The sequence below is a fragment of the Metopolophium dirhodum genome, chromosome 2, assembly GCF_019925205.1.
Source record: "Metopolophium dirhodum isolate CAU chromosome 2, ASM1992520v1, whole genome shotgun sequence".
NCBI classification, from domain to species: Eukaryota; Metazoa; Arthropoda; class Insecta; order Hemiptera; family Aphididae; genus Metopolophium; species Metopolophium dirhodum.
This window is the reverse complement of record NC_083561.1, coordinates 5,698,108-5,725,171: the sequence shown is the minus strand read 5'-3', so window position 1 is coordinate 5,725,171 and position 27,064 is coordinate 5,698,108. Positions and strand designations below refer to the sequence as shown.

Below are 27,064 nucleotides of genomic sequence, written 5' to 3'. Positions count from 1 at the left end.
ATTATGTGCCTATAGACTTAGATAAATAAAATATATATATTAATATATTATTTTTGATATTAATAATCGATTTCATTGGTGTGATGTCATTCAGTATAGTATGTGCGGTGTAGTTTTCGTGTCTATTTATAAATTAATTTATGATTCTAATATTATTAAAGTGGTTAATTATGTTCAGTGTTCATAATATAACAATAATTATTAAAATAAAATGTTGAATGTAATATAGGTAACATAATAAATCTCAACTCTATTGCGTAGATTGTAAATTTTATAATATCAACTATCAAGTAAGTAACTTCTGTATAAACTACACATATACATATACTATTAGCTACTAAACTCATACATATTAATAATTTTTGTGGTACCTACTTAATTACTGTGCAATTTTATTGTACCTATATTGGTAGAATTACCTACAATACGTATCCATATCAGTACATTTTTTTATTCTTAAATTTAAACGACCAATTTTATTACAATATATTATAAGAATTTGTTAGTAATAATAAAGTTAAAATTATTTTTAACAACATATTTATTACGATCATCACTACCTTGACAATTTCAGTACGGCCACTGGGCTAGCGTATTTTCCCATTTTTCTATACCTACTTACAGAAAATACAGGAAAACACGAAGGACCACTGTGTAATTTAACACTACATAAGGTTGTAGCATTTTGCATTAAAATAGAAAATAAATCATTGGTATATTATTTTAGCTGAAGCACTTTGTATAGATGATTTTACAATATTGTAAATAATTAAATAATAATTAAATATTGCTTGCTATTTTTAATTTTATTATTTCCTAACCATCGTGGAGTAGGCAAGTGATTGATTTTTTTATTAAATTAAATTTAAATTGTATGTAATTTGTTAAAACTTAAAAACTTATCAAATATTATAAACTTATACAAAATTTATCTCTTTTATAATCAGAATTTAACTTAAGCCTCTACAATCTGAAATAAAATATAAAAATAATAATTAACTACTAACTTATCATACGTATCTATCATTCACTATTTAGCAACCTATATAATATGACTCAGACCCTATTTTTCATTAAAATTCGTACTACATATTTTTTTATGTACAATGATATGACCCCTCCACTGCTCAACTTCCATATCATTATAATATTTAAAAAATCATATTACACATTACTGTTTGATAACTAAAAACCTATTTTTATCTTACAAATTACACTATTAACAAATTCTTTATTTTATATACCTATATGATATGTTATTTCAAATTTAATTGATATATCTTATTTCTCATAAGCTGTCTTACCTAGGCTTGCTTCCTGGAAAACACTTTCATACCACTGTTGTTGTAAGGCAAGTGGATGAACTTTATTATGCCTTTTTATCTTGTCAGAAAGCCATAAAATAATAGCTAGATGAGGACCGAATTGGAAAGATTTTAGATTACATATATTTAATTTAATATAAAGTCCATTTTAACAGCATAATAATACAGGACATATCTTTTTATAATTTTAACAAATTAAAAATCTTACCATAGAAATAATTAGAGGTTTCCAATCTTCATAATAGTTCAACTTCATTTTTAAAATGTTTAAAATAATTTTTTATCTATACAATAAAAGCAAGTCTGGATTTTGTGTTACGGGTTGGCTCCGAAACGACTTAACCGATTTGGCTGATTCTTTTTGTGTTATGCTTGTAATTGTTAGAACAAGGTTCTTATGAAAAACAATTTTAGGGAAATCTACCGGAAAATTAGGAAATCAGGATGTCAAAAAAAAAATAGTGGCGCCATCTGTACAGGAAAAAAATAAACTAAATAATAATATATTTTTGTTTATTGTAAGGTTGCTATTGGTTATGATTGTTGTAGTTTTAGTTGTTAATTTGAAGAGTTTTATTAAAATAAAAAGAGAAAATCAAAACTTGGCCGCTCCACAAATAATGTTAAGAGGAAAAATTGTCAATAAATATAAAAGAAATTAATAAATTATAATTTTAATAAATCGGTTGATTTTTTCGATCTTATGAAGATATGTCAATAATAAATTGATAAAATCTATACTTATGTCTTATCTATACCAATATATAAATCTGTAGAGTTTGTGTGTTTGGACGCGCTAATCTCAGGAACTACTGGTTCGATTCGAAAATTATTTTATTGTTTGATAGTCTATTCATCGAGGAAGGCTATAGGCTATAATAACATCACGCTACGACCAATTAATACAAGTGCTCAAACAGGGATTTTGAGATTTATGATGGAAATATTTGTTTATAAATGGTTGCTAATGGTTATAGGAGAAATAATTAATAGAAATAGTATTTATTTATTATTGGTTGCTATTGGTTAATCGGGCAGATCAGGTACAAGCATGTATCAAATCGAATTTCACACATTGCCTACCTAGGGTGGCTGAGTTGCACTTACTGCAGTGAGTTACACCAAAAAGTAGTTGAACAATCACAATTTTTTTGTCATTTTTATGGGCCACGATGTGCGCAGGATCAGCTATATTATATATAAATGAATGTTTGTGTGCAGATCTCTGGGAAGAAGATATAGGTTAATTTAAAAAGGGTTACATTTATTTTTTTTTATTCATCGGATTTTAGTACGGTTAGGTTAGGATTATGTATTAATTGATTATTTTAATCCACCGTATTATATCAAAATAGACTTGGTAAAACTTTGATACTTTAGAGTTAAATCATACACTTACGTAAAAACAGCACTGGGTCCGCGATCTACCGCAACAGAAAAGGCAACGAAGTGCACAGGATCAGCGTTATAATATATAGTTTTAAATGTAATATATATTAACTATTAGGTGTGGCACACAGGTATCTAGGATTTTTGCGCTTTCGTACGATACCAACTCATTTTGGTGCTAACGTCTTCCACCAGACTAACAGCGATCTACCGCAGGTTAGGTTAGGATAATATACTGCTGCGAATCTCACGGGATAACGCCGGTCGAGAAGGCTATACATTAAAATATAATATCATTTACACACATAAAGATATTGCTTCAACAGCAAATATTACACCCAAAAGGAGTTGAACAGTCAGAATTTTTTTTACGGGTAACGGAAAAGTTAAGATAAGTTTTTAACAGTTGTACACTACTCTGCATACAGTTCAATTACTCTTCATATAAAAAAAAAAACGTTGCAAGATAGATAGACAGGATTTTTGGAGCCACGAAACAGCCCCACAATTTGCAAACAACTATCCACGGGGGCGGAGCACGCGGGTGACAGCTAGTGGTGTATAAAATATAAAATTATTATTATTTTATCTTTTAACTACCCACGCTTCTTTGTATGGTGTATCGAAATGGATCAGTTCAAAATCTGGACATATTATCTGATTGTGACACAATTTTAATTCTTCGTGAGTAGTTGCCGAATTGATTCCCATTATATAGGTTATATTATAATATAATCTATTATTTTTGCCTATTTTAATCGTGGTAATCAGTTAGTAATATTATATTATTTTGTATATACCTTGGTAATGTACGTTATACAAAGTTTTTAGTTGTTATGTATGAATAGTGTATACTGTATACTGTATAGTGTACCTATACTATACCTAGTCAGTAATTTTATATATTAGTGCACACCTTTCAAATCAGTAGTCCACAGTGCACACTTCCAATTTTGAACTACATACTTTGTGTCAGGGTTGACTAAAAAATAGAGGCTGTAGTATATGTTAGAAAATTAAAAATTTTAGGAAATAGAGTTTTCAATACAACAATATTTTTACCGTATGGATAATTTCAAATAATTTGTGAATTAATTATATTTATTATGTTCGTCTCTTTTAGATTACTGGAAGCATACAATTATGACAGCATTCATTAAGATATTGATTTTAACATTTTATTGTGGCGTTGCTACGTTGTATTTTAAACCAGTAGAAGGTGAACGAATTTTGGCTATTGGTGCAATAGCTGGAAAGAGTCATTGGAACTTCATGGAAGGAATACTTCATGCATTAACAGATCACGGCCATAAAATAACAGTTTTGACACCATTTCCAACTGGTGACCGAGAAAATTACACAGAGGTAGATTTATCTAAAGAGACTAGAACATTGGTACGGTTGGACATTGAGATGGTGCATAAAGAATTTACTTCATATTTCGATTTAATTAATTTTGTTAATGTTTATAGCCGAGACGTTTGTAAGATATTAAGTGAAAATAATTTCATTAAGAACATATTAACTGAATCAAAATTAAATTTTGATGTCATCATCATAGAGTTAATGGCATCGGAATGCGTTTCATACTTATCTGCAAAATTTGACATACCATTAATATACGTCACACCACCACCTTTAATATCATATATAGAACGTACTATCTTAGGGCATTATCCAAACCCAGCTGTTGTATCACATCTATTGGCTGATCACAGCGTTCCAAGAACAATGATTGAACGATTTACAAACACTATGTTGTTGTTTTCTACAACATTTTTGCTTCAGTACAAAGGTTGGTTGGCAAGAATAGTCGATAAAGAGCCTTTTGATCTGATCGAACCCGTTAAACCCTCCATAATATTTAGTAATGCACATTTTATTACCGATGCCGCAAGACCTATTCCACCAAGTGTCATTCAAGTTGGTGGTATACATCTCAGTCCACCAAAAAAAATACCTGACGTGAGTAATTTTTTTATTTGTAAAAGCTTAATTACGATAATATACAATGGATAGGACATCAGTGCATCACGTCCGCATGATGTGTTGTCCTATCTTATTATAAATGGACAACATAGCAAATTAGCATTCAGCATTTCCTATTTGGTGTGATTACTAATTAGCGTTAATATTGGAGTTAATTGACCTAACTTAATGATAAGAACATTATGTGAGTTCTATAGTAAGATTTCTTCAATATTTCAATTTGTAAGCATGTTATGAGCATTTTTGAATATTAAAATTGTATATGTATACTCTTAACTTGCTTATAAATGAAAATAAGGTAAAAAAACAAACGGAAGGATACAGCTAATGATATTAATTAAGTTTGATACTATATTTTTAAACTATTCATAATATATTAACATTTAAGCTAACTACCTATACAAAATTGGAATTGTTGAATGACGTACATTTTGGTATGTTATGCAATATGCATTAGTAAGACGCTACAGTACATGCGGTTACGACGCCATCTTAATTATTATTTTACTGTACAATATTTAAGGTATTGCAAACAGTCTATATTTTGTTCCAAAGCAATTAACTTAGGTACGCATGTTTGAATCAATGTACTGAACAAATCAGACAATCAGCTTTTAATAAAGTATTGAGAACAATTTTCCCACTTTTTTAAATTTTAACTTTATTTTAAGAAATTTCATAAATGTATTATTTTGAATTAAAATATAAAAGTGTGGAAGTAGCAGTGTTCACTAAACATTTATCTTCATAAAGATAAAAGATAATTTTATACAATTTATCAAGATACAGATTAAGTTAAAATCTCTATTATCTTGGTAAAGATAAAATAATATACCTACTGCTATTTGTCAGGATACAAATGGATAATACATACATTTAATTTTAATGAGTTACTTAATAATAATAAATACATTTTTGTTTAGACAAGATGAAAAATAATTAATTTATGTAGATAATACTCAACATTGGAAAGTAGGTAGGTTTAAAATATAAAATTGATGAACAATTTAATTATGGAAACTCAATGCCCCAGTATTAGAAATATTGATATCTAGGTAGTTAGATATTTTATATTCATTAAATATTATGTAAACAGTTAACACTAAAACACTTTAAATGTATTATTATTTATACAGGATATTTTAGAATTCATCGAAAACTCACCAAATGGAGTCATTGTTTTTACATTAGGTTCTGTCGTGGCAGTATCTTCAATACCAGAAAATATTAGAAATACTATTATAAAAGTATTGGGTCAAGTTCCTCAGAGAGTGTTGTTAAAATATGAAGATGAAATGATTGACAAACCAGAGAATATCATGATAAAGAAATGGTTTCCTCAACGAGATATACTTTGTAAGATTCGGTAAAATATCGATAAATAAAAACAAACTTAGGTTTGTGGTTTCTGTAGAAGTGCAGGGTCACTTTAATGGATGTGTTGACTTTATATTCAATGATATATTATTGTGTGAGAAAAATGATAAGTCGATACAATTACATATTATATAATACATATAATATAATATATAAAAGTATAAAATGTATTATTAAAACGTAAAGTGATTTTTTTGGTCAGCTATATGGCCTGTATCTAATAGGTATCTACCAAATGGATTTTCGTGATTTTTTTTCAACCCAAATGCCCTGTATAAATATGAGCCATTTGCTAAGAAAAGTTCAAACAATTAATTGATTTAATAGTTTTACGAGAGTAATACAATAGTGGTCATCTGTTAAGGAAAATAAAATAAAATTCCACAAGCTTAACGCCTTCGATAATGTATGAATTTGAAATTTGGTGTATTTGCTGTTTTAATGCAGCTATATTGCTAATCTCGGTACCTACACTATTTATCACCAGGCAATGAAATGTAATATAGCTTTTTGTTATTAACTTTTGAGTAAATACCGCCTTACCAGTTACCGCAGAACAGTGTGAATATGTTCATGGTATGATTAGGTAATAGTTTAAAATTATTCTAAATATTTTGTACCTAAATATCATTGCAAATAGTAAAATGTATAATAACGTAAAAGTTTCAAATCCCCACACCCCACGAATAATTTTTTTTTAATTACAACAATGTAACTGAAATCGTTATTCATTGAATAAATTTGTAAATTCGTCCAAATTTTAACTTTAAATTTTTATAAGAAAATGTGTATGTATATTTATTTGATTTTTTGGTTTCAGTATAAACTACTTATGAAGGAACCTTCTATTACATTTTCAAGACTTAGCTATAAAATGTCATGCATGGAAAAATATAATATAAATATTAAGTGAAATTTCAAGTTTATTGTTAATTAGTTCTTGAATTCAGAATTTCAGCAAAAAAACAATTTTCAAAGATTTTTCCTAAAACTGGTTTTTTGTATAAATTCCCGTTTTTCTTAAATTGTTGGTATTGTTTCATAATGATTTTAACCACCACTATTTTTTTTTTAATTTTGACTCTACTCTTTCTTATGTACTAACTAGATTCACTTTCCTACCAGAAAAGATGCTAAAGTTGAAAACTGAAGTATTTTTTATGCTATAAAAAGTGTTTACCAACACAAAAAATACCCATACTTTGTAAAATCAATTTATTCATCGTTCTAATCAGAATCTAAATTAACAGTGTTATATTTATTTTAGTGCATCCAAACGTAAAATTATTTATTAGTCATGGAGGAATATCTGGGGTGTATGAGGCTGTGGATGCTGGTGTTCCGGTTCTTGGATTTCCCGTGTTTTTTGATCAACCAAGAAATTTAGAAAATTTAGTAGACGCAGGGATGGCAATTTTAATGAACCTTGATTCTGTGACTGAGGATACATTTATGAAAGCTATTTTAGAGCTCGTTAACAATAAAAAGTAAGGATAACAATTTACCAATACATAATAATATACAGTTAAAAATATAATTTCCTTTTTTAATAATAATACAAATTTTTCAGGTACATGCAAAATGCTAAAATCGCTTCTGATCGTTTTAAAGACCGTCCATTGACACTATCAAAAACCGTTGATTATTGGACGAGATACGTTATTCGTCATAAAGGCGCACCTCACTTAAAATCTCAAGCACTTAATTTGAATTGGTATCAATATTTTTTACTGGACGTCATTGCTGTTGTCATATCAGTTGTTCTATTAGTTTTTTACATTATATATAAAACATTTAAATGTATAAAAAAAACGATATTTAAGTCATCGATAAAATCAAAATCAAAATCTGAGTAAACTTTTGTTTAAAAATGTTTTTGTTATAACGAATAAAAACAATGCATGTATACATTATTTTGTACAATAAGTTATTCAGATAACACACTATTTATATCTTATAACATATCATGGATCATGTGATAGGTGAAGTAACCCGTTATGACTTTGATTGATTTCATGCTCCATTTAATGTAGATGCTATTTTGTTTGATTTTGCTAAAGCTTTCGATAGGGTTAACCAAAATACGTTTATGAAAATTCTAGAGGATTTGGGCTTTGGTGAACCTTCATTAATATGGTTTCAGTCGTTCCATATGGATAGAACTTCATAGTTTTAGATCTGACCCGTTTATCACTACTTCTTGTCAGGTTTCATCAAGATTAAAGGTTCTACATTTAACAAAAAAAAAGTTTAGCGGAAAGTCAAATTAATTGTTTACGAGCGTTTGAAGTTAGAAATTGGATATTCACCCGTAAATTGTCATACAACGATTTTCTTATTTTGTTGCTACTTGCTATTCAAAAACTAATAACCACAGGTACTTGACATTTTGGTTACAACTCATTTGCGGATATTTACCTTTTTTACTACTAGTTTGTGAACAAAAACACAATTCATTTTCGCAAAATGTAGGAACAATAGAAACATTTTTTCAAAGAATCTAATCTTTAAAAAACGTTAACTACTTATTCTCTACCATTTAAAAGCTTAAAACATTTGCTTACTCCATGTCACCATAGTTATAGTAAAAAGGTCTTTCTGTGCGCAAGTTGAAGCGATTGGGTGAACAAATAGAATTTTCATGTTTATAAAAAAGTAAAATTAATCTTAAAATGCTGTGCCAAAAAGGCCACTGGTTGAAAAAGCAGAATTTGGAGCTTAATAAAGAAATGAAATCAAACCCAAAGTTCTGTGCCTCAACTTGAAAAAATACCAATTCACAAAAATGTCAACATGTTCAACTGTACAAACATTGAAAAAAAAAATTGGCACAGAATTAGCGCGAATTATAGATTATCAACAAAAATTTAAGTCGGACAGATTAACTCGTAAACAAGTCGACAACTCCGATTTATGGCTAATTTTATCATTAATATACCCCGTTCTGTGCTAATTTTTTTTTCAATGTTTGTAGCCACGCCGTTACGAGTTTACTCACGTCATAAAATAAACGTCCACCCGCGGACATTACTTCACTCTAAATTAGTTGTGTTATAAGTTCCTGTGAAATTGTAAGTGTCACCTACATTCTTACCACTACAACCACCATCAAATCTACGACCGGACTACCACGACACACCGCACCGCCGTAGCCCTCGTCACGGTATTAGTTTTTAAAATTTTATATAGAATTTGGTTAGTCTGCACATACTCACATACCAGGGGCACCAGTAATAATACGTTAAGTTGTATTTTAAAATGATTGGATAAGGATAACGTTTGAGTGTACAGCCGACCTCCAGATTTGTATTCGTATTATTTACATTTTCGATTCTGATCCGAGTGATGTGGTACAATATCTGTTTGTTATTATTATTATATTAATTGTTTGTGTCTGCACACGTTTTATATCAAGCAAAAATATCTTTGGAATTCAATTTTGAGGATGAGCAAACCGTTTGAATTATAACAAAGAAAAAACAATCTAAATAATTAAAGTTATAAACATAAATAAAAACATAGTAACTAATATGTAGTTATTAATAAATTCACAAAAAAGTTTATACAATTGAAACCCAAGACCAATAAAGATCATACAATTATATAACGGATTACCAAAACCAAAACCGACCGCCCCCTACAAATAATTATTATTTATTATCGATACCACCAAAGTCATAAGTCAAAAAGAACTAAGATTTCTATGGTTTCGAACAATTATAAAAACCAACTTAGAATATAAGATGAAAGTGAGGTGAGGCATAAGTTCCAAGGAAAAACATCCATATTGAACTACGTATTATAAAGGTAAAATATTCAGCCTAATCTAAACGCCACAAAAAAGCGAAAGTATGAAAAAATCTATAGTAATATATATTTATATTTTCTATTTGTTGTGTATAAATATGTAAACGTATGAAAAATCATAGAATATTGCATTCAAATATATTACTTGCTAATCGTTTTACAAATGTTGTTATTATAATTATATGAACCCTAATATTATTTATATTATATACTAGCTGATCCCGCGCACTTCGTTACCCGAAAAAATTATGACTCTTAAAAAAATTGTGATTGTTTAACACTTTCATTTCTTTTTGGGTGTAACTAGTAACTCGTTGCAGTAAGTCCCTACGTCGGATCGTGGACAATGTGCGAAAAATATCAAGTAGGCAATCCACCGGCTATAATATTAAAACTCAGCCACTTTGATAGGCAATGTGCGAAAATTTGATTTGATATATGCTTGTATCTTATCTACCAGAATAACCAATGGAAACAATATTAAATAAAAACTAATATTATATTTAATACTACATTTCTCCCATAACCAATCGCAACCGTTTATAAACAAAAATGTCCATCGTAAATATCAAAATCCCCGTTTGAGCACATCCCCGGGTTGGGCCTACCGGGTCTAAAATTGTGAATCCAAGCCATCCAAGGACCCACTCAAGCACACATAAAAAATGTCATCAAAATCGGCGCAGCCGTTTAGGATCTGAGTTTACTTATACACGGAAAGAAATATATATAAGTACCTACTAAGATAATGTATACTGCATCGTCCCCACCCGGAGACAAAGTTTTGTACACAATATAATGTGTATATAATAATATGAATATAATATTATAACATAATATGTACACTGAATGTGTATTAAAAATTGTATATCCCCCCCCTTGAAAAAATCCTAGATGCGCTATACGCCTATACCTATAAACATTAAACACGCGACTGGATGTATTTTAGTTCTGCTCACTCGTTACAGTGTATACACATGCGTGTGGTGTGTTCTTTGTTCCAATAGTATTTTTACCTTGTAATTAGTGTTAGTGTAGGTAACTATAATAACTATTTTCTTCTGGTACGTATATATGATTACAATAATTATGCATACTATTATACTAATATCTAGCTTACTATTTGTTTTATCCGTAAAAATATAACATTGAATTGCAATAGAAATTATAACAATTACCGATGAACTTCAACTTGAAATTAATTTTTTTTATAATGATAAATCATCAAACCTCTTTTCGTTTCATAACTAGAACATTAATTGTATATTTGGTAGGTATCAGTTCATAGTTGGCGATGGACTACTATTGTCTATTATTAGTGATACTTTATTAGTGTTTTATAATTATTTGTTGATTTCTATATTTGATATAATATTTCTTATGAATATTATTTTATGTTATTTATGTCTTACCTAAACATAATATTATTTAATATATTTCTTTTAATTTTAGGTACCTGTGTTAGATTAGATTAGAAAATTCATACATTTTCGACATATTGTTTATTTTGTTGATTGACATTTGACAATCATAAAATAATATGATTGTTTAATTATTAAAACAACAACAATATAGGTTATAGTGTTCAAGCACTCAAGACACGGAGGCTTACCTTATTTTTAATTACAACGAAATAACTAAAATATTTCGGGGAAAAATATTTATTTTGGTTTAAGCAAGGTTATACAAAAATTGTGACTGTATTTTTGAAATTTTTAACTGTTACGACTTATGAGTATGATTTGTGAGGAGTCTTATGTTACATTTTCTAGGTTTTTGATGAAAATGTCATCAACATAACTTACATAACTTCAAGGGCATCAGACGTCTTAAGCGTTTGAAATCATACGAGTTAGTTTAATATTTTAGATTAAGGCAGGAGCAACTTCATTGGAAGTGACTTTTTCACTATTCAATGTGTTAAGTATATATAATTCATATTATCGAGTATGTAAAATATATGTTATTGTTAAACATATTTATAAAGATATTTGGGTCGTTTAAATAATAAAGTCCCAGGGCATTAAAAAAAAAAAAAAGGTGGATAAGTGGATGTCGCTCTGCTGTACAGTAGGTTAGGTATAAGAAAAACGATTCTGAGCGAAAACGGTCAGTCAGCCTATGATATTAACAAGTATATTTGATGATATTATTGTGAATAAAGTAATTTATATAAAACCTATTTAGGAGCCTTGTTTTAAATTTTCAATCCTTAGCCATAAAAGTTAAACATTTTATACATTTTTAACATTTTATTTACATCATAACTTTATTATGAGCATGAGTATATTCAAGCCATGGTTATATGAATAAATGTATATTAGAGTAACTCTACATTAAATAATTAAGATATTGAGTCTGCGAAGTTTTGAAATTCCCCGATCATATTTTTAAAACTTCGGTGCCAATGTTATGAAGTATTACGATTTACAATCTTTGCGCAATACTTATTTGCTATAGGTAATGTATGTGCTTATTTCACTCAGTAGATGAGATATTATAATTATAAAACATTTCTATGGTGGACTTTTAAAATATTTTTTTTACATTTTGCTTAGTACGATTAACAATTAATTACGGTAAACCCTTGTGATTAATACAGAATAAAATATACATAATATGCACGTCATGCATATAATATAATTATAAAACATCAAGTTATACTTATTATATTATTATTCTTCCGATTAAAAAAAAAAAAAAAAGGTGGATAAGTGAATGTCGCTCTGCTGTACAGTAGGTTACAAGTGGGTCACTGTAATAGATGGTGTTAAACTTGAATTCAATGATATAATATCATTGTATAAGAAAAACGATTCTGAGCGAAAACGGTCAGTCAGCCTATGATATTACCAAGTATATTTGATGATATTATTGTGAATAAAGTAATTTATATATAACCTATTTACGTGGAGCCTTGTTTTAAATTTTCAATCCTTAGCCATAAAAGTTAAACATTTTATACATTTTTAACCACAAAATAATTAATAAATTATAAATTTGATAAATGTTGTCAAAATTTGAACTTTAAAGGCTTATAAAAAAAAATTGTGCCTATGTATTTTTAATATTTTTCAACTGCTATTAGAACGATATATCAGGAGCCTTAAATTAAATTTTCACGCTTTTTTACACAACAAAAATTTTTTTATTGATATTTACAGAAAAAAAAACAAAAAAAATTGAAAACTGTCAATGTCCGTAAACAGCTCAAAAAGAGTCAAAATATTTTCAACATTTTATAGTGTATAGAAAATGCTAATATAAACATTCAGTGAAATTTTCAAGTATCTACAGTCATTCGTTTTTTAATTACAATAAAATAAGAAAATTGTTATATAAGAAATCGAGTGAATATCAAATGTTGTAAAAATATAAATTTCAGACGCTCATAAAAATTTAATTTAAGTTTCTTCTAGACATTTTTTTTTTGATAAAGATAGACAAACTTATGAGTAATCTTATATTACATTTTCAAATCTTAGATTTAAAAAGAAAAATTTTTATGAATTCTAAACTCAAAATAATTTGCTAATTTTCGTGATTTTTCCGTATTTCGTCAATATTTGAACTTTAAATGCTTATAAATAAAAACTGTGACTAAGGATTTTTAATTTTTTTCATCTGCCTTTGAAACAATAACCTAGGAGCCTTCTATTAAATTTTCAAGTTTTTTTAATCAACAGATAAAATTTTATTGATATTTATAGAAAAAAAAACTAAAAAAATTGAAAACTGACAATGGCCGTAACCAGCTCAAAAAGAGTCAAAATATTTTGTAAATTTTATGGTGTATAGAAAATGCTAATATAAACATTCAGTCAAAATTTCATGTCCCTACGGTCATTTGTTTTAGAGTTACACCAAAAAGCAAAAATCGATTTTCTCAAAAACAGATTTTACGTAAAAATTCCCGTTTTTCCTTAATTTTTCTTTTGTTTTTCACGTCGCTTGTGAAAACTACTGGGAAATTTGACCCCCCAAAGTACCAACTAGATTCACTTTCCTATTAGAAAAGTTACTATTGAAGAAAATCCAAGCACTTTTACTGTCCTAAAAGGTGATGACAGACACAAAAATAAAAAAAAAATAAAAAAAAAAACACACATCATTGTAGAATCAATACATTCATCGCTTCGCTCAGAATCTAAAATAAAAAAAAAACACACATCATTGTAAAATCAATACATTCATCGCTTCGCTCAGAATCTAAAAACATTAATTGATAAGTCAACAACTTTAAATTTCTATTACTATTACTAAAAAAAAACCAAAATATATTTATTTTAAAAAATAAACTAAATCCTTAGTCACAGTTTTTATTTATAAGCATTTAAAGTTCAAATTTTGATAAAATACGGAAAAATCACGAAAAAGAGCAAATTATTTTGAGTTGAGAATTCATAAAAATTTTAGATTCTGAGCGAAGCGATGAATGTATTGATTCTACAATGATGTGTGTTTTTTTTTTATTTTTTTTTTTTTATTTTTTTTTTTATTTTTGTGTCTGTCATCACCTTTTAGGACAGTAAAAGTGCTTGGATTTTCTTCAATAGTAACTTTTCTGATAGGAAAGTGAATCTAGTTGGTACTTTGGGGGGTCAAATTTCCCACTAGTTTTCACAAGCGACGTGAAAAACAAAAGAAAAATTAAGGAAAAACGGGAATTTTTACGCAAAGTCTGAAATTTATATTTTTACAACATTTGATTTTACTCGATTTCTCATGTAACAATTTTCTTATTTTATTGTAATTAAAAAACGAATGACTGTAGATACTTGAAAATTTCACTGAATGTTCATATTAGCATTTTCTATACACCATAAAATGTTGAAAATATTTTGACTCTTTTTGAGCTGTTTACGGACATTGACAGTTTTCAATTTTTTTAGTTTTTTTTTCTATAAATATCAATAAAAAAATTTTTGTTGTGTAAAAAAGCGTGAAAATTTAATTTAAGGCTCCTGATATATCGTTCTAATAGCAGTTGAAAAATATTAAAAATACATAGGCACAATTTTTTTTTATAAGCCTTTAAAGTTCAAATTTTGACAACATTTATCAAATTTATAATTTATTAATTATTTTGTGGTTAAAAATGTATAAAATGTTTAACTTTTATGGCTAAGGATTGAAAATTTAAAACAAGGCTCCACGTAAATAGGTTATATATAAATTACTTTATTCACAATAATATCATCAAATATACTTGGTAATATCATAGGCTGACTGACCGTTTTCGCTCAGAATCGTTTTTCTTATACAATGATATTATATCATTGAATTCAAGTTTAACACCATCTATTACAGTGACCCACTTGTAACCTACTGTACAGCAGAGCGACATTCACTTATCCACCTTTTTTTTTCTGAAAATTATAAAAAAAAATTACAAAATCAATTTATTAAAAATTGATGATGCATAAATATATTCCATTACTCCGTAGTTTTTTGTAGGTTCTTTCCAGTTATGAAGCAAAGTACTAAGATTCTTATTTTTGAATCCTTAAATTAATAATTAGATGAAATTTTCATTGGGGTTGACAAATTAGGCTATACAAAACAATCCCAAGTCTCAAGGAATCTATTGATATAACTTATATCGAAAAGGTCCAGTATTTTTGAGTCTCTCGCTATGTGAACTAATTCAACCGAGATAGACAATGCGAACTGTAGCGGATTAGATATAGCGCTTTGCATAAATCGGACGTGGTTCAAAGTACTTCAAACTACTCTCTAAACTTTCCTGATATTTCTTAAAATAATAAATTTGAAAATTTGACGAAATCGTTGAAGTAGTTATCTAGTTTTAACCTGTATAAGCTACAAACATTCATTCAACTATCATGTTTGTTTTAAGATATAATTTCTTTATTCGAGGCCATACACAATTTGATAAATGTTTTTACATCATCGGCCCGAGTATAACCAATGGGCAATGGCAACCATTTAAGTAAAAAAAATAAAAAGGTCTACTGCTTTTTACTATTACGTTAATTTCAAAATCTTTGTGTGATCACCTAAGTATTTTGGTTTTAACAAAAAAATATAACCTATATTTTAGAAACGGATTATGTAGCTTCCTATTTGCGAAAGAAATTTTGAAAACCGGTCATTAGTTTCAGATATTACACCGTACATACAAACAATTTTATCTCTTTATAATATTATAGTATAGAATTTTAAATTATAGATTGTGTTGTTCCTACATTATAAATCTGTATATTTGATACTCGCGTCTTGAATCATAAGTCATAATAATTAATAATTAATATGTAAGTATATTAATTTTATGTACTTCCAGGGAAAAAGTAAAGGCCACAGAAAAAAATAATACATATGTGAAGAATAAATTAAAACCATGTCATGCCCAATAATTATAGCAATCTTGGTCTTGTGTGGATGCTCAACAATAATTTTTCCAGCCGATTCAGCACGAATCTTAGCAGTTGAGCTGACAGGAGGAAGAAGCCACTGGAACTTTATGAGATCGGTATTACAGTCTTTAATAGAAAAAGGGCACAATTTGACCATTTTTTCTCCGTTTTCTGACATCGAGGGTTGTGGTGTGAACTGTTCTTTGATAGATACGTCCAAGGATTATCCAAATACAGGTCCAATCAACCTTGCGACTGTCTTAAAAACACTTAGTTCGACCGTATCGCTTATATCCCAAAGCGTTAATTTTACAAGAAACCGTTGTAACGCTATGTACAATAACACTGACATAAATAAGATTTTAACGGTCAGAAATAATTCGGATTACGAGGTTTTAATTATCGAACCGATGGCCACTGAGTGTGCTTCCCACATAGCAGGAATACTTCGAATTCCTGTAGTATACCTTATTCCATCGCCAATGTTAACGTTTGTAGAACCAATATTATTTGGACATACACCAAACCCTGCAGTTGTATCCCATATACTAAGTCAGCGCGCAGTTCTCAGAAAATTTGTTCAGAGATGTATCAACTCTGTGCTATTGGCATACAGTTTGATCTCGAGAGAATACTACGAAAGGATAATTAAAACAGCTCATCCTCAGTCTTATGATTCGATCGAGTCTGTCAAACCTTCACTTGTGTTTGTCAACTCACATTACATTACTGAACCATCCAGACCTATGCCACCAAATTTGATACCGATTGGTGGTATACATCTCAGTCAACCCAATACTATACCTAAAGTAAGTTAATCATGTTATTTATATTAAACACAGGCAAATGAGGGTGAAATGTTTTTTTTTTTTTTATTAAATGTGCATAATACGTTTTTTTATCTACTACCTAATCGATTCTTAGAAACGTATAACTTATACTTAATGAATATTAACCTTAAACACATAAAATGTACATTGATGCTTACTTATATTATGTTATTGTCTTAGCTATACAAGTATAATTAATTCTAGGTTAGGTTAGGTTAGGTTAGGCATGACAATTTTTACTGAAATTTACTGTCAAATATTTATGTGTCTATTAAATTTTGCACATACAGTCGCAAATGTGAGAACACTGAGTACTTTTCTAAAAAAATCTATTATTAGTTTTGCTCTTAAAGAATATTACGCTTTTCAAATAAAATAGTTTATACGTAGGTACTATGAAATAATTAAAAGATAAATCTTTAATTGATCACTATTAGTAAATTTTTATTTTTGTTATTGCATAATGTAGCTCATTGTCATTTGATTAACCAGATTACGAGAATAAGTACGAATATATTATAATTTTATAAAGAAACATAGATTCAGGAAAAAATAATTTTAATTTAGAATATTTTTTTTTTTTTTTTTTATTGTTCTTAAGCTTCGGCAACTATGGCCATTAGCTGAAGTGGTTTGTTTGTGGGTTGTTAGTGTCGGTAGGGGAAGGAACACGTGTGTGTTGGGTTTTGGCAGAATTTTTGATTGGGCACCCGTAGGTATCTGCCATGCTCGGAATTTAGAATATTATTAACTAGGTAACGAGTATTATTTTATAATATTTTTACTATAATCTGTCCGTATTACTTATAAAGAAGATAATTTTTTCTATCTCCTAAAACACCTATATTATTTAGTATTTACCATAATTATTAATCAGTAGCCGTTGGTAAGTAAATTATAGGATAAATTAATTTTAGCATTCAAAATATGTGGTTTAGATTAAATTATTTGAATGCTATTAAGTAGTAGTATTTTAGGAATACAAATTGGTGTATTATAATTTAAAAAAAGATGTGATGCGACACCTTAAACTTCCAGCAGCTCTAATTCTATAATATTAATACTGTTAAATTGATTAGGACGCTAAAAGACAAAACCTATTATTTCCATTAATAAGTTTAAAATAAACATAAATATCTATCAAAATATTTTTTTTTACAAGTGATCACAACACATTATCTATTACTATCTGGTTAGAAAACTATCTAGGATACTATAAATTAAAATTATTCATATACCAACCTTTGTTTTATAAGTAGGTACATATAATCAAAGTTGGACAAGTTAACCAATTTTTTTAACTAGTTAAAGTTAAGTTATCCTAAAATAAAAAATAACTAAGCTAAGTTAAAGTTAGTTTTAAAAAGTTACTGAATTTGAGTAACTAAGTTAAGTTACTTTTTTTTTTTAAATACCTTTAACTTACTCGTAAACGTTTTTTTTATCTCATCGTAGGAAAATAACTAGTTTTGGTATAAAATAAAACAAATTGATAAAAAATGCACAGACTATATTATTTTATAAATTATACAACTGTTTTAGATTATTGTTATAGCTGTACCTTACATACAGATTAAAATTATATACTTGCAGTATAGCTTAAATATTAGAATTTATTTATTAAAAATAATTAAATACTAGTTGAATCTTGAAATATGATTTTTTTTCCATTTGTTTCCATTAAAATACAATAGAAATATAGAATAGTATATAGTTTAATATAGTACCTATTTAATCATATTCTACTCAAAAAATATAAATTAATCTACTGCTGCTAGTTCTGCTACATAGCAAACTTGTGAAATGAATTATTATTTTCAGTTTTAAATGTTGTCTAATCTAAATGTTCCTTTTTTGAATTTGAAGGAAAATGTTTAAAACATTGATATAAAAAAGAAAATATTTACAGTTCACATTAAAATATTAAATATTAAAATGTTACTTCAAAAATATTTTTACAGTCCTAATCTCATCAGCTTATTAAAAGTAGCAATAAAACTATTAGAACTAATAGAAGTGTTCAAAATTACAAAGTTACCTAATTAATCCTGGCGGTCCTCAGAAATATTAATGCAAATAATATACAGTTCATAAATCATAATAAGAAAATTTTTGTAAATAACTTTAATTTTATTAAAATAACTAAGTTAAGTTACAATTATTTATAAAAAGAAATAACTTATTTACTAACCAAGTTATTTCATACATTCTATTTTTATTTTAACTAGTTAAGTTAAAAGTTATCAAAAAAAGTAACTATTAACTTAACTTTTAACTTTTTAACTAGTTACTGCCCAGATTTGCATATAATATAATATAACAATATAGAAAATATTGTTTAAGGCCTTGATCAAGTTAAATAACTACCAGTTTTTAAATTATTATAGGAAGTAACAAGTATGAACTTGAATAAAATATATGCTTAAATACGATTGTATAACATATTATGTTATATTCAATAAACGTTTGTGTACACACTATGTATTATAATATATAGTACAGCATAAATAGAAATTTTTTTTTAAATTAAAAATATGTACTTATGAACCTAGATAACATATATGTATGAGATAGAACTACGATTGTCAATAGATTCCATAGGTACTAATTTTGGGTAGGTATCGCGATTAGGCATTGTATTATATTTTAAGTGATCAATTAATTATTTTCAAAATGTTTGTAATTTGCGATAACCTCGAAAAACTACATTTCATTGTATATTTATTTATTATGTAATTTTGCAACCAATATAATTGACGAGTATAGCACTGGGCACTAGGAAGGAAAAAACATTGCGACATTGAAAGAAATAATTGTAAACGGTTATATTCTCTAATATTTAGTCTTTGCGAAGTAGCCGTAACATTGAGAATGTTGTTTCACACGATGATGTTATCAGTGTTTTGTATTCTTACCGTTTCGACGATATATTATGCTTCTACCGATGCACTGCAAATACTTGCAATAGAAAATGTCGCTGGTAAGAGTCATTGGAACTTTATGAGTGCAATTCTCCGATCTTTGACGGACATCGGTCATAATGTTACCGTATTTACTCCATTTCCCGATGGCAATCGGCCAAACTATACAGAAGTTTACTTGGATTTACCATCGAAAGTCGAAATGGATATTGAAGAAACGTTGAACGCATTTGGGAAACCTACTGCGATAATACCTATACTCATGAACATGACTCGATACTTTTGCAATATTGCTTATGAACAACGGGATATGCGAGAGATCTTAAACGGTGGTAAATCAAACTATGATATTATTATCACTGAAGTAGTGGCATCGGAATGTGCGTCATATATAGCTTCCAAGCTGGAATTGCCACTGATATATGTAATTCCTTCGCCAATGATCACCCACATCGAGCATACTGTATTCGGAGACATATCAAATCCAGCAACAGTATCCCATCTGATGGCTCATAACGCGATACCTAGAACATTTGCTCAACGATTTTTAAATGTCATCCTTTTAGGTTTTAGTCTATTGGCGTTAAAATATAAAGAAATAGAACTGAAAAAAATTGATTTACAACCATATGATCTGGTACAACCTCTAAAACCGTCGTTAGTGTTCATGAACACACATTACATTACCGATGCACCGAGACCTATGCCCGCAAGTGTAATACAAATTGGAGGGATACATCTGAAAACACCAAGAAGCATACCAAACGTGAGTAAATAAACTGGTATAGTAAAATTGTCCACAACCGTCAACCATAAGTTTATGTGTCATGTTAAATATCAAGCGTGTCATTTCAATTTTTCAGTTATTGGTGCATACTTTTATTCAGTCCATTTTTAAATAATTATGTATCACTGTATTAGTATTGAGGCCTATAGTTATAGCTTATAGAAATTATCAGTATATACCTAGTAGGTATATTATACGTGTTCAATAGAACATGTTGTATGTATGTGATAGGATTTAAAATATAAGCAACTAGGAATTGGGGCCAGATTAAGGAAAAATGCATGCGCCTAAATAAGGTTATGATTCTATCTGCGCCCCAGTAAACTACCATTTTTGTTGGGCCCTACCCAGAAAATTTGACAATGTACATAACACAAAGTGCAGTTGTGCAAATTAATCAAAGTTAAACAATAAAACATAAATACAGTCGAATGGCGACTTGATCATTAATTTGAACTGATTAAAAATTGACAGGTACTGATTACTGATTAATAATTGCAGATACTAGTTGTTAAGTCTTATAACCGTTTTCAACCATGTTGTTAATACACGAATACTGAAATACACAATAATGGAGATTGATAAGAATATATTATTATCTATTCTCAATACAAACAAAACTGTTTGTGTATAATTTAGGTAGATTTTCAATAACACTTAATACAAACACCGTAAAAAAAATTTTATATTTTGATATAGTGGACTTGGTATATTCTTGAAGTCTTATAATATGTTGTCCAAATTATTGGCAATAACCTATACTGCCTATACGTTAATCCAGCTGTGTAAAAAATAGGAATACAATATTTAACTATAAGTTATAGGTACTTTTTATTAAAAAATAATACGCTAGAGATTTGGTCCAACCAGTTTTTAGTATGTATTAATGCATTATATTATAAAGAAACTTTCAGAACAAAAATAAATTTAAATTTGGCATATTATTATTGTTTAAAGAAATGTATTCAAAATATTTATTATAACTTGTCCATATTGCTTATATAGTGAATGTCATTTTTTTCATTTTCCTAAAACACTATTATAACATCTATTCAAATTTTCCATATAGACCGTTATCTAATTTGGTAGTGCCAATCAAAATTTAAAAAAATAATAAAAACCAATTAGTCAGTTGTGTTGATTTTAATTTTTAAGCAATAGGTACACATATATAGTAATAGGTCAATGTTTATAGGCCATTTTTGCTGTTATGAGACATAATTTTTAATATATTATATGATATTAAGCTAATTAGAATCTGGGCCTTATAATAATTACTAACTATTTATTTATGAATACAATATCCAAATTCTTAAAATAATATAATGATTATCATTAAGTGCTATAGAAAGCATAACTAATATAAGTGGTGGAATAAACTGATTCAATAGGTATGTTTAAATGTTCAATGTTTAGGAAAACATGGTCATTTCCTGTTAAATTTTTAATCTACTAAATTATTTGCTCTTTGGCTTTAGATAACGTAATATTCTAATACCTATACAGTTAATACTAATATGCTTTTACTTAGTTAGAACTGTCTAATGTTTTAGATTACATTGAAATTATATAGGTAACAAATAATAATGACAGCTACCTATATCATATAATGTTATTATAGATTGGAAATTATGTTAAAAAGTGGACAGCATTTTTTTAAATTTTAACTGCCATATGAATTTTAGTGTTTTAATACAAAATTTTAATTTAAATCAGTGTTTAAATATTGCATATTAATTATTTTGTACATTAATTTATTTATGTTTTATAACAATCAGTCTTAATTCTGACGTACTGAGTCCTAAATATTTATTATTATGGATTATATTGTAAGATCGTTTTATTTCTTGACCGTCTTTTTGATATTTTCAACGTTTCGCGGACCAGGGATGCAACCGGTGGAAAGTGCAAACATTTTAGCAATAGAAACGATTGCGGGGAAAAGCCACTGGAATTTTTTTAGATCGGTATTACGATCGCTGACGGATAAAGGGCATCATGTCACTGTATTTACACCAATGACAGAAGGTAACCGTGAAAACTATACAGAAATCGATACGTCCGGTGATTTACCAAAGAAATGCGGAATAGGCTTGACGGATATGATGAAGGTGTTCGGCGATCCAATCAAGACTCTATGGTTAGGTCCAGGTATAGCGAGATCCTATTGCGATATTATTCACGGAAACGAACGATTGAAAGACATTTTGGAGGGCTTCGTTCATACCGATTTCGATGTGGTCCTTATCGAACCCGTCTGGTTGGATTGCATGTCATATGTGGCCGCCAAATTGAATTTGCCTATGATATACTTAGTACCACAGTCGATGGTCACCTTTTTGGAGTATTCTTACCTCGGACATGTACCTAATCCCGCGTCGGTTTCAAATTTTATGGCTGACCACGGTGTTCCTAAAACGTTCGTCCAACGACTCGCAAATACTGCCTTGTTGTCGTACAGCTTATTGACATTTAGTTGCTTCGAATTTCTACTCAAGTACAGAGAACCTAAACCGTACGACGTTTCGAGGCCTGTACAACCTTCCGTGATGTTTGTAAACAGTCATTATATAACTGAAGCATCGAGACCTTTTCTTTCAAATTTTGTTTCTGTAGGCGGTATCCATTTGAACGCGGTGCAGAATATTCCAAATGTATACATAATATAATGATAATAATTAAGACTTGGATTTTAAAGCATATTCCTTTTTTTACATAATATGAGATCGAAATCTAATTTTTATACATGAATTCGTTTCATGTTATTCTGATTCCAAACAAACCAATTTATTTTTGCATTTTCAGCTTTTTGTATAAATGTTTTTTTTTGTTTTTTTTATTGCTTTTTTGCAATTATTTCAGCTGTGGCATTTTAATATGTTCACTATCCTATAGTAATAAAAACAATTTTAATTTAATAATAAAAAACGGAAAACGGACTAAATGCGGTTATTGGATTATTATTGTTTTCGTTTATCGGCTTGATTATTAAATGTATTAAATATGATATGTTATCGTCTATAAATTATCGATCTACAGACAGCTCGCAAATCTAGCCAAATACATAGTAGTTAATTATTGTACTTAATAATTTTTTTAATTTACATTCATTTTTAAATTTTTTTTTATTCAATATCATTTACCTAGCTTAGGTTAATTTGTTTGTTGCTTTTTTAAAAAAAAATAAACATGCTTTTTTATTTGCTTTTTTCAAACACTGTGCTTTAAAATCCGAGCCCTAATAATAATATATGAATGCGTATTTTAACTAAAAATTAATAGCCAAACCGTTTTTCTAAATTCTATTGATTAACTACGATAACAAAGTTTACTGTCCTATTAGATACACGCCGTAACACAAAAATTATAGTAGATTTTATTTCCCATTGTTGTTGATTATACTTCATTGATAATTTTTTTACATCGTATTTCAACTACTTATCTATTAATAGAAAACATACATTTTTTCCTAAATTATAATTTTTTAAGTAAATTAATAGGAATAATATTCCTATGTCCCCCAAAGTGCCAATTAGATCCAATTCGATACCAGAAACTACCTTTAAAATTGAAAATAAAAGCATTTTTGTGGCTCTTAAAGGCAAAACTGCCAAACCTGGGCATAAACGAGTTAAAAAGTTAATTTTTTTATTTATTTTAACTTTTCAAAATGTAATATTCATTAACTTAATTTTTAACCTAACTGATTTTAATTGATATAAGCTCAATAAATAACGTTTACGTTCATTTATAAATAATTAAATAATACATTCAATATAATTATTGATGATACATAGGTATTGCATAAACATTTACTTATTATTATTTAAAACCATATTAACTGGCTATTTATTTCTACATATTATTAACAATTATTTAAAAAAACTTATATTTAATTAAGGAAAATTATGTTTTGATAGGTTCCTATTATCTAACTTTAATAACTTATTATTTTGAATTAAATCATTTAAATATAATCATGGAATGATAATAATAATAGAATTGACCACTTTTCTTTATATTAATTTAAGGATATATTGGAGTTCATTGAGAACTCACCGCATGGAGTAATTTATTTTACGTTTGGCTCAGTCGTATCAATGTCAACTTTACCAGACCATATTCAAAACGCATTTAAAGAAGCTTTAGCACAGGTACCTCTGAGGGTATTATGGAAATACGAAGGAGAAATGAAAGATAAACCAATAAATGTAATGACAAGTAAATGGTTTCCTCAGCGTGATATACTCAGTAAGATATTTTTTATCAAAATATAATTATGATAATATTGTAATTAATATAACTTTTACTTTCTAGTGCATCCAAATGTAAAACTATTTATTAGTCATGGAGGTATATCTGGTGTATATGAAGCTGTCGATGCAGGCGTCCCTGTTCTTGGATTCCCTCTCTTCTACGATCAACCTAGAAACATTGATAACTTAGTTGAAGCAGGAATGGGAATTTCTATGGATCTTTTAACATTACAAAAAGATGAATTGTTAACAAATATTTTAGAACTCATTAATAATGAAAAGTATGTATTAGCACTTGAAAAAACATTAAACACCAAATTAATTGTATTAACATATTACTTTATTATAGATACATGGAAAATGCTAAGATCGTTTCTGATAGATTTAAAGACCGACCGATGTCACCAGCCGAATCAGTTGTTTACTGGACAGAGTACGTAATTCGTCATAAAGGCGCACCACATTTAAAATCTCACGCACTTGATTTAACGTGGTATCAATACTTTTTATTGGATGTTATTTTTGTTATATTAATTTTGATTTCCTTTGTTATTTTCATTACTTACAAACTTTTTAAAACTATTTATTATTACTTTCTAAAATATTCACAAACCATCAAACCAAAGTTAGAATAATTTAAGTACTACCATAATATTATTAAACTATTCAAGTATACAATAAACTGAATAAATTACATTATCACATTGATAGCTATAAAATAATAAATTAATAAATATGTAATTTAAAGCCATCTTATTACCTACTCAAAAATGACGTTTTATTATATAATATGCATGTTGATATCCTAAAGATATTCATTGTTTTGTTATCGCTATTAACTTCCAATATATTAGTTAATGCCATTAAAGTTTAAAAATTACTGATACATTGAGAATCGTATTTAATAGTTATTACAATATTAGGTATATTGCATTTGCATTTGCATTATTATTATTGCATACCTAATTTTAATGAACTTTATTGTGTAAGCAGAGTACATCAGTACGTGTAACCTTTGTGTCTTACAATATTTTTTATTCGCCTATTTATACGCACCTATCTAATTCATTTTTTAAATACAAGGAGTTTTATTTCTCTAAGGTTATGTAAGACACTCATATTATATTGTTTGTCAAAAGTGGCTTCACGTGGTGAACATTTATATTGATACTGACTGATAATATTTTATAGAGAAATCATGACAGGCATTACTTCATGTTGAATATGTGTTGCAAAATTGATAAATTAATATTAACTATTATAACAAGTATAATATAGTGGTGGAAATCGTTATAAATAAGCATACTTGAGATGACACAACATTATTATATTTTAAGTTGGATACAGTGTTGAGACTCATCTAAATAAGTATCTAAGATAAAAATTTCATCCATCTAGATAAATTCGTCTCTATACAAAAAAATGAAATACACTTTTTATTGTCAATTTATTTTTTTTGATAATTAATACTTTAAATTTGCATTGTCGTCATCTCAGTAAAAAAATTGTTTGTTCATAATAATATTATATATTAGATAACTATTATTTATTATTGATATTTTCGTTAGGCTTAGTGCTCAAAAATATCTACATTTCATTGTTATCTTGTGTTGGTGACTCGTCAACAGTAAATTAGTGGAAAAATGATTATAATGATTTAATTTATAACTTATAAGTTATAAGTTACTTTTAGGTAGAGTAAGCTACTCAGTCAGAGCTACATATCGCGTATTTAATTGTGTTTTCCTAGTTCCGACGTGTATTGTACCGATACGGGTCAACTGTGTCAACCAACTGCAATGGGCTTGAATTTTTAATAAGGTTTGGGTACGATTGATATTTTAAGTAGTCAAAGCTATATAAATCTTTATATAATTATTATTTATCAGTAATAAACTAATAACAATGAGTAATAACATTATACTTGTAACAGTGTATATCGTTTACCCGGAATTCTGCACATTTGAAATGGTGTTGTATCGTAGATGTTTGAATAAACAATATTA

At 28.1% G+C, this 27,064-nt stretch overlaps 2 protein-coding genes across 4 annotated transcripts; both read left to right on the top strand.

The window, feature by feature from the left end:
- Nucleotides 1–80: 80 nt before the first annotated feature.
- Nucleotides 81–7,993, top strand: LOC132939956 (UDP-glycosyltransferase UGT5-like). The gene is made up of 5 exons (XM_061007399.1): nt 81–290; nt 3,838–4,679; nt 5,840–6,059; nt 7,348–7,567; nt 7,651–7,993. The coding sequence occupies exons 2-5, from the start codon at nt 3,858–3,860 to the stop codon at nt 7,934–7,936; spliced, it is 1,548 nt and encodes a 515-aa protein (XP_060863382.1). The 5' UTR covers nt 81–290; nt 3,838–3,857; the 3' UTR covers nt 7,937–7,993.
- Nucleotides 7,994–10,829: 2,836 nt separating this feature from the next.
- Nucleotides 10,830–25,766, top strand: LOC132939953 (UDP-glucosyltransferase 2-like). 3 transcript variants are annotated; one of them, XM_061007395.1, is made up of 5 exons: nt 10,830–10,951; nt 16,192–17,073; nt 24,834–25,053; nt 25,120–25,339; nt 25,408–25,766. In XM_061007395.1, exons 2-5 carry the CDS (start codon nt 16,249–16,251, stop codon nt 25,691–25,693), a joined length of 1,551 nt encoding a protein of 516 aa, XP_060863378.1. In that variant the 5' UTR covers nt 10,830–10,951; nt 16,192–16,248; the 3' UTR covers nt 25,694–25,766. The 3 variants fall into 3 exon arrangements, with proteins under 3 accessions (XP_060863378.1, XP_060863379.1, XP_060863376.1); XM_061007396.1 differs by lacking the exons at nt 10,830–10,951; nt 16,192–17,073 and adding an exon at nt 19,619–20,781; XM_061007393.1 differs by lacking the exons at nt 10,830–10,951; nt 16,192–17,073 and adding an exon at nt 22,181–23,456.
- Nucleotides 25,767–27,064: the final 1,298 nt, after the last annotated feature.